Genomic DNA, 12,933 nt, shown 5'->3' with positions numbered 1-12,933 from the left:
TCTGCACCCTCTCTGAAGCTTCCATATCGTTCCTGTATTGGTGCGACCAGAACTGCATACAATGCTCCAAATGTGGCCTTGTCCAAAGTCGAGAGTTGCAACATGACTTCTTGACTCTTATACTCAATACCCCGGCCAATGAAGGCAAGCATACCGTATGCCTTCTTTAGTTCGATTTAGAGATACAGCAGAGAAACAGACCCTTCGGCCCTCCCTGTTCGCGCCGACCAGTGTTCCCCGTACACTAACACTATACTGCACACTCTTAGGGCAATTTACAATTTTATCAAAGTTAATTAACTTACAAATCTATACGCATTTGGAGTATGGTAGGAAACTGGAGCACTCAGAGAAAACCCACACAGGTCACAGGGAGAACGTACAAACTTCGTACCGACAAGTACCCGTAGTCAGAATCGAACCCGGGTCCATCGCGGCACTGTGGCCCTTGGGGCTAAGGGGATCAGGGGGTATGGAGAGAAGGCAGGTACGGGATACTGAGTTGGATAATCAGCCATGATCATATTGAATGGCGGTGCAGGCTCAAAGGGCCGAATGGCCTACTCCTGCACCTATTTTCTATGTTTCTATGTTTCTAAATGCCAACATTTAATAGACACTTGGACGGGTACATGGACAGGAAAAAATTGAGAGGGATCATTGGGCCAAAAGTGGGTAAATGGGACTGGATTAGATTGGGTTTCTTGGTCGGCAAAGGTAGACACAAAATGCTGGAGTTACTCAGCGGACAGGCAGCATCTCTGGAGAGAAGGAATGGGTGACGTTTCGGGTCAAGACCCTTCTTCAAACTGAGTTCAGTCTGAAGAAGGGTCTTGAGCCGAAACGTCACCCATTCCTTCTCTCCAGAGATTCTGCCTGTCCTGCGGGTTACTCCAGCATTTTGTGTCTATCTTGGATTTAAACCAGCATCTGCAGTTCTTCCCTACACAGTTGGGTCTGAAGCACCTGCTTCCGAGCAAGGTGTCTGTTTGGAGCTGATGAGCTGAAGAGAATCTGAGTTGCATTTGGTTGGAAGGATGGAAATACCCAGGCAGCTCTGGCGTGTCAAGCCCACTTCATGAGCTGGAGGTGTCAGTGGATCCATTGACAAAGGACTTTGTTAATACTATCCTTGGCCTTGTTGTACTCTCCTTGTCCTCTGCTATCTTGGACTGCCTTGGGTGTCATGCCTTGGGACAGTTGTGGCTTTATCGCTGTGGCTTGTTCACCTTCTCCGATGGAAGGGCAGTGTCCAGTCCATATATAACACTGTCCAGTGCATAATTTGAATTTGTCAACATTAAACCACACATTGAGCTAAGGAGGTAGAACACCGAACTGTACAATATAGAAACATAGAAATATAGAAAATAGGTGCAGGAGTAGGCGAGCCAGCACCGCCATTCAATATGATCATGGAAGATCAACCAAAATAAGTACCCCATTCCTGCTTTCTTCCCATATCCCTTGATTCCATTAGTTCTAAGAGTGATATCTAAAGGGCCTGTCCCACGAGCATGCGACTGCGTGTGGCAAGCGCGACCTAACGTGGTCGCTTGATCCGTACGGCCTCGCGGGGCTGGTCCCACTTCGATCGCCGGAGCCGTATGGAGTTGTGCGGAGCTGGTCCCATCATCGCGCGGGGCTCCAAAAAACTGACTGTGTTCAAAAATTCCACGCGGCAACGACCTGCCGGCCGGCAGCCGCCTCGATGCCATACGCACCGTCTCGACGGGCTTGCGCAGCGTCTCGACGCCGAACGAGGCGTCTTGAAGCCGTATGTCACACGCGAACTTCCCACGGACTTCGCTCGAACTTCACGTCATTCACCCGACCTCTGCGCGGCCCACGCTTCCGGTTTGGTCGTGCTTGCCGCATGCAGTCGCATGCTGGTGGGACAGGCCCTTAACTCTCTCTTGAATACATCCAGTGAATTGGCCTCCACTGCCTTCTGTGGCAGTGTATTCCATAAATTCACAACTCTCTGGCTGAAAACTTTTTTTCTCATCTCAGTCCGAAATTGCCTCCCCCTTATTCTTAAACTGTGACCCCTGGTTCTGGACTTCCCCAACATCGGGAACATTTTTCCTGCATCTAGCCTGCCCAATCCCATGAGAATTTTTTAATGTTTCTATAAGAACCCCTCTCATCCTTGTAAATGCCAGTGAATATAAGCCCAGTCGATCCATTCTTTCATCATATATCAGTCCCGCCATCCCGGGAATTAACCTGGTGAACTACGCTGCACTCCCTCAATAGCAAGAATGTCCTTCCACAAATTAGGAGACCAAAACTGCACACAATACTCCAGGTGTGGTCTCACCAGGGCCCTGTACAACTGCAGTAGGACCTCCTTGCTCCTATACTCAACTCTTCTTGCTATATATACACTTACCGAATGGTGAAAGGCCTGGACATAAAGGAGGCGGAGAGGACATTTCCACTCGTGGGAGAGTCTGGGACCAGAGGCCAGAGCCTCAGAATAAAAGGACGTACCTTTAGAACGGAAATGAGGAGGAATGTCTTTAGTCAGAGGGTGGTGAATCTGTGGAATGTATTGCCACAGACGGCTGTGGTGGCCATCAATGGATATTTTAAAGGTGGATATTGACAAATTCTTTATTAGTTAGGGCGGAGAAGGCAGGAGAATGGTGTTGAAAGGGAAAGATAAATTCTGCTCTTATAACTTATGAACCTATGGGGTACAATGCCCACACTCCATCTTCTAGACTTTGGACATGGCCTAGTGTCTACATCTTCTAGACTTTGACAGGCATGATGCCACACTGTGTCTTCTAGACTGTGGATGGAACAAGGTGCCTATTGTATCTTCTGGGCTTGGGATGGCGCACGATACCACATTACACCTTCTGGACTTTGAAAGGGGCACGGTGTCTATCTCATCTTATGGGTTTTTGATGGGCCACGATGCCCACACTGCATTTCAGGATTTTGGATAGGGCATGGCTTCTACACCTTCTGGACTCTAGACAGGACAGCATGCCTCACCTCTAGACTGTGGATGGGTCATGGTGCCTACTGGATCCTGACTTTGGATGGGGTGCATTGCCCACATGGTAAGGTCTGGACTTTGGATGGATCATTGTGTCTAGCTCATCTTCTGGACCATGGACGAGGCATAATGCCACACTATCTCTTTGGATGGGGTACAGTGCCCACACCTCATCTTCAAGACTTCATAGAGGGCACAGTTGGATGGAGCATTGTGCCAACGCAATATCTTATGGTCTTTGGATGGGGCATAGTGGCCACACTTCATCTTCTGGACTTTGAAAGGGGTGTCTGCCACACCTTCTGAACATTGGTCGGGCATGGTGCCACATTGTACCTTCTACACTGTCAATGGGGCAAGGTGGCTGTTGCATCTTCTGGACTTTGGATCGGGCATGGTGTCTACCTCATCTTCTGGACTTTGGATGAGACACAATGCCACACAGTATCATTCAATGGCATTTATTTCGAGAGGACTGGAATACAAAATCAGGGATATCATGCGGAGCCTGAAAAGGCACTGGTCAGACAGCATTTGGAGTATTGTGTGCAGTTTTGGGCCCCATTTCTCAGGAAGGATGTGCTGGCATTGGGGTTTATGAGAATGATCCCAGGAATGATTGGGTTAAAGTATGATGAGCGTTTGACAGCAATGGACCAGTGCTCGCTGGAGTTTAAAATGATGAGGGGAGACCTCATTGAAACTTACCGAATAGTGAAAGGCTTGGATAGAGTGGATGTGGAGAGGATGTTTCCACTAGTGGGAGAATCTAGGAACAAAGGTCATAGCCTCAGAATAAAAGGACGTAACTTTAGAAAGGAATTGAAGATAAATTTCTTCAGTCAGAGAGTGATGAATTTGTGGAATTCATTGCCAAAGTAGGCTGAGGAGACCAAGTCAATGGATATTTTTTTAAATGGATGAGGATTGATTAGTACTGGTGTCAGGGGTCTGAAAAGGAAGCAGGAGAATGGGCTTGACAGGGTAAGATATATCAGCCATGATTGAATGGCAGAGTGGACTTGATGGGCCGAATGGCCTGATTCTGCTCTTATAACTTATGAACTAATGGGGCACAATGCCCATGCTGCATTTTCTAGACTTTGGACATGGCATGGTGTCGACATCTTCTGGACTTTGGATGAAGCACAATGCTACATTGTATCTCATTGTACCACATTGAGCTTCACGAGGTTAATCCCCGGGATGGCGGGACTGTCATATGAGGAAAGATTGGAAAGACTGGGCTTGTATTCACTGGAATTTAGATGGATGAGAGGGGATCTTGTAGAAACATAGAAAATTATAAAAGGGCTGGACAAGCTAGATGCAGGAAAAATGTTCCCAATGTTGGGCGAGTCCAGAACCAGGGGCCACAGTCTAAGAATAAAAGGGAGACCATTTAAAACTGAGATGAGAAAACACTTTTACACCCAGACAGTTGCGAATTTGTGGAATTCTCTGCCACGGAAGGCAGTGGAGGTCAATTCACTGGATGGATTTAAAAGTGAGTCAGACAGAGTTCTAGGGGCTAACGGAATCAAGGGATATGGGGAGAAGACAGGCACAGGTTACTGATTGTGGATAATCAGCCATGATCACAATGAATGGTGGTGCAGGGTCAAAGGGTCAAATGGCCTCCTCCTTCACCTATTTTCGATATTTCTATATATCTTTGGATGGGGTACAGTACCTACACTGCATCTTTTAGATTTTGGACGGGGTACCGATGGATGGGGAACTGTACCCACTCTACATCTTCTGGACTTTGAAAGGAGCATGGTGTCTACCTAATCTTCTGGACTTTGAACAGGCATGATGCCACACTGTATCTTCTAGACTGTGGATGGGGCAAGGTGCCTATGGACTTTGGATGGGGTATAATGTCTACCACATCTCTGGACTTTGAATGGGGCACAATGTCCACGCTGCATTTCAGGGTATTGGACAGGCCATGGCTTCAAAACTGGACTTCGGACAGGGCAGGATGCCTCTCTGTCTCCTCTGGTCTTTGGATAGTGCAATGTGCCAACTACTCACAATTATGAGAGGCAGAGAGAGAAGACTGCCAACCATTTTCCCCAGGGTGTAAATATCAAATACTTGAGCGCATAGTTTTAAGGTGAGAGAGATAATGTTTAAAGGAGTTCAATGTTTGAGGGGCAATTATTTTTACACAGAAGGTGTGGAGGCCTGGAACGATCTTCCAGGGGTGGTGGTGGAGGCAGATATGACAGCAGCGTTTTGGAGACTTTTGGATATGCATATGGATATGCAGGGAATGGAGAGAACAAGAAAACTCCAAACAGCGTGTGGGAAGGGGGAACACATAGAAACATAGAAATTAGGTGCAGGAGTAGGCCATTCGACCCTTCGAGCCTGCACCGCCATTCAATATGATCATGGCTGATCATCCAACTCAGTATCCCGTACCTGCCTTCTCTCCATACCCCATGATCCCTTTAGCCACAAGGGCCACATCTAACTCCCTCTTAAATATAGCCAATGAATTGGCCTCAACTACCTTCTGTGGCAGAGAATTCCACAGATTCACCACTCTCTGTGTGAAAAATGTTTTTCTCATCTCGGTCCTAAAAGATTTCCCCTTTATCCTTAAACTGAGACCCCTTGTTCTGGGCTTCCCCAACATCGGGAACAATCTTCCTGCATCTAGCCTGTCCAAACCCTTAAGAATTTTGTAAGTTTCTATAAGATCCCCCCTCAATCTTCTAAATTCTAGCGAGTACTAGCCGAGTCTATCCAGTCTTTCTTGAAATGAAAGTCCTGCCATCCCAGGAATCAGTCTGGTGTGTTTACTTATGTTTTACATTAGGGTTACAGCATGGAAACAGGCCCTTCAGCCCACTGATTCCACGAGGACCAGCAATCACCCCGTACAATAACACTATCCTACACACTTGGGACAAATTACAATTTGCGGAAGCCAATTAACGTACAAACCGGTACGTCTTTGGTGTGAGCACCCGGAGAAAATTCAGCGGTCGCAGGGAAAACGTACAAACTCCGTACAGGCAGCGCCCGTAGTTAGGATCGAACCTGGGTCTCTTGTGATGTGAGGCAGTAGCTCTACCCTCTGCGCCACCGTGCCACCAATCGCTGGCTGGGCATTGCAGTGATTGAGGACAACATTTTAACATGTTTTATTCTTGTTTGCTGCATTGAAAGATTTAAAAAAAAATTAAAAACATAGGTTCATAAGTGGTAGGAGCAGAATTAGGCTGTTCAAGTCTACTCCGACATTCAATCGTAGCTGGTCTATCCCTCCTGCCTTCTCCCCATAACCCCTGACACCCGTACTAATTAATAATCTATTTATCTCTGCTTTAAAAATACCCTTTGACGGCCTCCACAGCCTTCTGTGGCAATGAATTTCACAGATTCACCACCTTCTGACAAAATAAATTTCTCCTCATCTCCTTCCTAAAAGAACGTCCTTTATATCTGAGGCAATGAGGTTCCTCTGCACAGTACATCAAATAATGCAGGGTGGGTAAACCATGGATTAGATGCCAGGTGTCTTAGATGCCTTGGGCTTCGCCTGGGTTGGGATTCGAGCCCAGCCACTCTTGTCTGCGCAACAGAGATAGTGTGGGCTGTGCGACAGAGATAGAGTGGGACACGGAGTCGATGCCTTCATACATTGTCTCACTTGGTCAGCATGTCTGTCCTCGCATTTAGTTTAATTAAGAGATACAGCGCGGAAATGGGCCCTTCGGCCCACCAAGTCTGCGCCGACCAGCAATCCCCGCGCACTAACGCTAGGGACAATTTACAATTTTACCAAGCCAAATATCCCAGAAATCTGTACATAGTAGGAGTGTGGGGGAAAACGCTACCTTACACACACTAGGGACAATTTACATTTACACCGAGTCAATTAACTTACAAACCAGTACGTCTTTGGAGTGTGGGAGCCTAGGTCTCTGGCACTGGGAGGCAGCAACTCTACCCGCTGCGCCACCGTGCCACCCTGTGAGTGTGAAGGAGCGAGAGATGGTGAGGTTGTTGCCACTGACCATACTTACTCTTCCTCTCTGATGAAGGTTTGAACTGGGACCAGCACTCTACATTGGCTGGGCGGGTGCATCACTGCAGCTGATCGGAGGGATCTGTCTCTGCCTTGCTTGTAAAAGAGCCACGGGTGTAACTGGGTAAGTGTCTAAAGAGGAACCCCCAGCCCCAGGTGTCAATACAACCACCCCGCCCTTCGATCTGGACCCCATTCACACACTTCCCAAAACTGGAGTTCCCCTTCCGTCACTGATTGCTTGACTAATATTGGCCCAACAACATTGATATTATTAACACAAAATGTTGGAGCACTCAGCGGGACAGGCAGCATCTCTGGAGAGCAGGAATGGGTGATGTTTTGGGTCAAGACCCTTCTTCAGAAGACTCCCTCTTCTCCCTCTTCATTCCTGCTCCCCAGAGACGTTGATTATGATACCATAAGACGTCAGAGCAGAATTGGGCCATTCGGCCCATCAAGTCAGGTCAAGTCAAGTTTATTCGTCACATACACGTACGAGATGTGCAGTGAAATGAAAAGTGGCAATGCTCGCGAATTGTGCAAAAAAACAAACAAACAAACTACAGACAGAATGGAACAGAATGACATATTCACATATTACATATTTGTGGGAGGGAAGAAAAAGGAAAAAAAAACAGCAATTTACAAAAGACACCACACAACAGTAAAATGGTACAGTAGGTTAGTCCCTGGAGAGATAGGAGTTTACAGTCCTAATGACCTCTGGGAAGAAACTCCGTCTCAACCTCTCCGTTCTCACAGCATGGCAACGGAGGCGTTTACCTGAACATAGCAGCTGGAACAGTCCGTTGCAGGGGTGGAAGGGGTCTCCCATGATCTTGTTGGCTCTGGAGTTGCACCTTCTGATGTATAGTTCCTGCAGGGGGGCGAGTGTAGTTCCCATAGTGCATTTGGCCGAACGCACTACTCTCTGCAGAGCCTTCTTGTCCTGGGCAGAGCAGTTCCCAAACCAAATCGTGATATTTCCAGACAAGATACTTTCCACAGCCGCTGAGTAGAAGCACTGGAGGATCCTCAGAGACACTCTGAATTTCCTCAATTGCCTAAGGTGGTAAAGGCGCTGCCTTGCCTTACTCACGAGTGCCGCGACGTGTGATGTCCATGTCATATCCTCAGAGATGTGGACTCCCAGGTATTTAAAACAGTTCACCCTATCCACAGTATCCCCATTTATCTTCAATGGTGTGTACGTCCTTGGATGATGTGCCCTCCTAAAGTCCACGATCAGCTCCTTAGTTTTTTTGATGTTCAAGAGGAGGCTGTTGTCCTGACACCAGAGTGCTAGATCAGCCACCTCCTCCCGGTAGGCCCTCTCATCGTTGTCTGAGATCAGTGTCATCAGCAAACTTGATTATCGAGTTGGAGCTGAATCTGGCCGCACTACCATTTGATCATGGATAATCTACTTTTCCTTCTTGACCCCATTCTCCTGACTTCTCCCTGTAACCTTTGACTCCCTTACTAATCAATATACGTCTACATTCCAACTTATTCCCACTCGTCTCTCAGTTCAAACACCCTTGAATGTGATCCGACATTACACCAAATTGGCAATCCCCTTCTGATACTGGTTGCTTGATTTATTCTGGTCTGGCAACACTGATACCAATGTGTAGGAAGGAACTGATGGGCCGAATGGCATAATTCCACTGCTTGTACTTATGAACTTATGAAGAAATCAAAGTCTACTCACATCGCCATCATTCCCCCTTCCCCTCTCTCCCATCAGGCAGAAGATACAAAAACTTGAAAGCACGTACCACTAACCCAGGTACATCTTCTTCCTTGCTGTTATGAGGCAACTGAATAGACCTCCCATAAGCTTGGCTGTAGTCATAGTCCCATGGCATTGAAACAGGCTATTTGGCTCAACTTCCAGAACTTCTGCTTCTGCGCTTTAGAAAGCATTTCATCGGGATGCATCACAGCTTTGTTTGGGAACAGCTCCATCCACGACGGCAAGATATTGGAGCGAATTGTGGGACCATCACACAAACCAATCTCCCTTCCATTTGACACCATTTATACCTCGGCAAGGTCAGCAGCATAATCAAGGACATGTCACACCCTGGCCACTCCCTCTTCTCTCTCTTATCGGGCAAAAGGTATAGAAGTGTGAAAACACACACCTCCAGATTGAGAGACTGTTTCTTCCCAGCTGTTATCAGGCAACTGAACCATCCTACCACAGTGGCGTGAACTACAATCTACCTCTTTGGAGTCCCTCGGACGATCTTTGATCGGACATTACTGGCTTTGCCTTGTCTTTCCGCTGACTGGATAGCACGCAACAAATGCTTTTCATTGTTCCTTGGTACAGGTGACGAAAAACTAAATGATCTGAACTCTACTCTCAATTCCTGGACTGGTGAAGGCCAGCAGGAGTTGAGTATAGGAGCAAAGAGGTCCTTCAACAGTTGTACAGAGCCATGGTGAGAACACACCTGGAGTATTGTGTGCAGTTTTGGTCTCCAAATTTGAGAAAGGACATTCTTGCCATTGAGGGAGTGGAGCGTATGTTCACAAGGTTAATTCCCGGGATGGCGGGACTGTCATATGCTGAGAGAATGGAGCGGCTGGGCTTGTACACTCTGGAATTTAAAAGGATGAGAGGGAATCTTATGGAAACATATAAGATTATTAAGGGTTTGGACATGCTAGAGGCAGGCAACATGTTCCTGATGTTGGGGGAGTCCAGAACCAGGGGCCACAGTTTAAGAATAAGGGGTAAGCGATATAGAACGGAGATGAGGAAACACTTTTTCACACAGAGAGTTATGAGTCTGTGGAATTCGCTGCCTCAGATGGCAGTGGAGGCCGGTTCTCTGGATACTTTCAAGAGAGAGCTAGATAGGGGTCTTAAAGAAAGCGGAGTCAGGGGATATGGGGAGAAGGCAGGAACGGGGTACTGATTGTGGATGATCAGCGATGATAACATTGAATGGCGGTGCTGGCTCGAAGGGCCATATGGCCTACTCCTGTACCTATTGTCTGAACTTTTTTTACTGCCCTATCTATCTGTGGCACCAATTTCAGTAAACTATGTAGATCATAAGTGATAGTGGAATTAGGCCATTGGGCCCATCAAGTCTTCTCCGTCATTCACTCATTACTGATCTATTTCTCCCTCCTAACCCCATTCTCCTGCCTTCACCCCAAAACCCGTGACACCCGTACGTGTACTCCCTGTTGTATAACACTCCTCAGGTTCCTACCGTTCGCTGTGAAAATCGCAATCATTTGACTTCACAAGATGCAACACCTCATACTTATCATTCCTTAACCCACTTGCCCAGCAGAACATAGAAACATAGAAAATTGATGCAGGAGGAGGCCATTTGGCCCTTCGAGCCAGCACCGCCATTCATTGTGATCATGGCTGATCATCCCCTATCAATAACCCATGCCTGCCTTCTCCCCATATCCCTTGACTCCACTAGCCCCTAGAGCTCTATCTAACTCTCTCTTAAATCCATCCTGTGATTTGGTCTCTACTGCCCTCTGTGGCAGGGAATTCCATAAATTCACAACTCTCTGGGTGAAATTTTTTTTTCTCACCTCAGTCTTAAATGACCTCCCCTTTATTCTAAGACTGTGGCCCCCTGGTTCTGGACTCGCCCTACATTTGGACCATTTTTCCTGCATCTAGCTTGTCCAGTCCTTTTATAATTTTATATGTTTCTATAAGAACACCCCTCATCCTTCTAAACTCCAGTGAATACAAGCCTAGGCTTTTCAATCTCATATGACAGTCCCGCCATCTCAGGGATCAATCTCCTGAACCTACGCTGCACAGCCTCAAGAACGAGATCCTGATAACTATCTTCACTATCTTGTGTCATCTGTGAACTTACTAATCAAGCCTGTTACATTCTCATCCAAATTATTGATGGAGATGACAAACAGCAATGGACCCAGGATCAATCCATGAGGCACACCACTAGTTACAGGCCTCCAGTCTGAAAATCAACCTTCCACACCACCTTCTGCTGCCTTCGATGAAGCCAGTTCTCTATTCATAAGGAACCTTATCAAAGGCTTTGCTGAAATCCATAGAGACAACTACTATGGCCTTGCCCTTGTCAACCTTCTTGGCTACTTCTCCAAATAACCACAATCAAATCCACGAGACCAGGTCACCCACATACAACACCATGCTGAATATTCCTAAGCAATCCTTGCCTTTCCCAATACATGTATATCTTAGGTAGACATAAAATGCTGGAGTAACTCAGAGGGTCAGGCATCTTTATTGTAAAAAGGGGATAGGTGACGCTTCGGTTTGAGACCCTTCTTCAGACCTTCAGACTTCCTGGTCTGAAGAAGGTTCTCAACCCGAAACTTCACCAATTCCCTTTCTTCAGAGAAGTTGCCTGACCTGCTGAATTACTCCAGCATTTTGTGTCCATGGTTGCTGCCCCTCTATAGGCACTGGTCCTCCATGCACACCATTCCCCGCTAGGGGCATTACCTCCTCCGCATTGCTGGGGGGAGTTGCATTCATTGTCTGTGTCTGTTTCAGGGAGTACGCATACAAGTACCGAGCCCCCAGGTCTTCCCTGCGACCAGTGTCTCGGAACTACCCCTCCGAGGTGGACAACTCCAGTAACTACGGGAAGAATGCGTACGTCTGAGGGGTGGCGATGCCCCTGGATCCTTGGTGCCTGGTCTTTGGACTGACTGTCGTGGGGGGAGGACGGGGAATTCCTCCCCCCGGGCTCACTGTTCACCGTCTCACCTTGGGGAAAGCCTGTCCACCACATTCCATGGCGCAGCCTGTTGCACTGCCCCTCAATGAACGTGACTGAGATCGATTTCGTGGAGAGGCCGGTGATTCCCCCCCTCCACTCAGTGGATGGGCCGGGAGGGTGGGAAGGTTGGCAGTGATCGAAGGAATAAAGAAAACTCCAATTCCCAAAGAAAAGTCTTATTGTTCCTAATGTTCAAATCCAGACGGACTTGGGAGTGAAGGGTACAGTGTGTTCTGGACGGGGTCAATGTAGACCAGGAGAAATATTATGGCCATTGTGTGTTGGAACCAACTCTTCCACTGGTCACCCAAACCCTGCCATCACCTCGCCACCCCAAACCCAGACCATCACCCTAGGCCAATGTCTAGCCCCATGTCAACCCCCAAGACCATTTCACCACCCCAACCCCAAACCATCTCACCACCACGATGCTCAGTAGCATCTCACCACCCCGAACTCCAGCACCACATCATTCCAGAGCACAGGCCATCTCACCACCTCAATCCTTAGCACCATCTCACCAGCCCAATCTCCAGGTCATTTCCGCACGTCAACCCCAACAACATCTCACCATCCCAGAATACAGGGGGATCTTATAGAAACTGGGGGGATCTTATAGAAACTTACAACATTCTTAAGGGGTTGGACAGGCTAGATGCAGGAAGATTGTTCCTGATGTTGGGGAAGTCCAGAACAAGGGGTCACAGTTTAAGGATAAGGGGGAAGTCTTTTAGGACCGAGATGAGAAAAAACATTTTTCACACAGAGAATGGTGAATCTGTGGAATTCTCTGCCACAGAAGGTAGTTGAGGCCAGTTCATTGGCTATATTTAAGAGGGTTAGATGTGGCCCTTGTGGCTAAAGGGATCAGGGGGTATGGAGAGAAGGCAGGTACAGGCTACTGAGTTGGATGATCAGCCATGATCATATTGAATGGCGGTGCAGGCTCGAAGGGCCGAATGACCTACTCCTGCACCTATGTTCTATGTGTCTATGTTTCTATCTCCACCCCTATTCTCTGCACCATTTTTCTGGCCAAACTCTGGAACAAACTCACCACCCAAGACCTAAGCATGGTCATCCCAGACCATCGAACT

At 47.5% G+C, this 12,933-nt stretch overlaps 1 protein-coding gene across 1 annotated transcript in view; it reads left to right on the top strand.

Moving 5' to 3' along the window:
- LOC116968050 (claudin-15-like) overlaps positions 1–11,930 on the top strand; it is a 53,054-nt gene extending 41,124 nt beyond the window's left edge. Inside the window, exons 5-6 of the mRNA XM_033014672.1 lie at positions 7,078–7,185; positions 11,608–11,930. Coding sequence (XP_032870563.1) covers positions 7,078–7,185; positions 11,608–11,719 — 220 coding nt within the window. The 3' untranslated portion in view covers positions 11,720–11,930. The remainder of the gene's footprint in view (positions 1–7,077; positions 7,186–11,607) is intronic.
- The last annotated feature ends 1,003 nt before the right edge of the window (positions 11,931–12,933 follow it).

The sequence above is a fragment of the Amblyraja radiata genome, chromosome 43, assembly GCF_010909765.2.
Source record: "Amblyraja radiata isolate CabotCenter1 chromosome 43, sAmbRad1.1.pri, whole genome shotgun sequence".
NCBI lineage: Eukaryota > Metazoa > Chordata > Chondrichthyes > Rajiformes > Rajidae > Amblyraja > Amblyraja radiata.
This window is presented reverse-complemented; position numbering and strand designations above follow the sequence as displayed.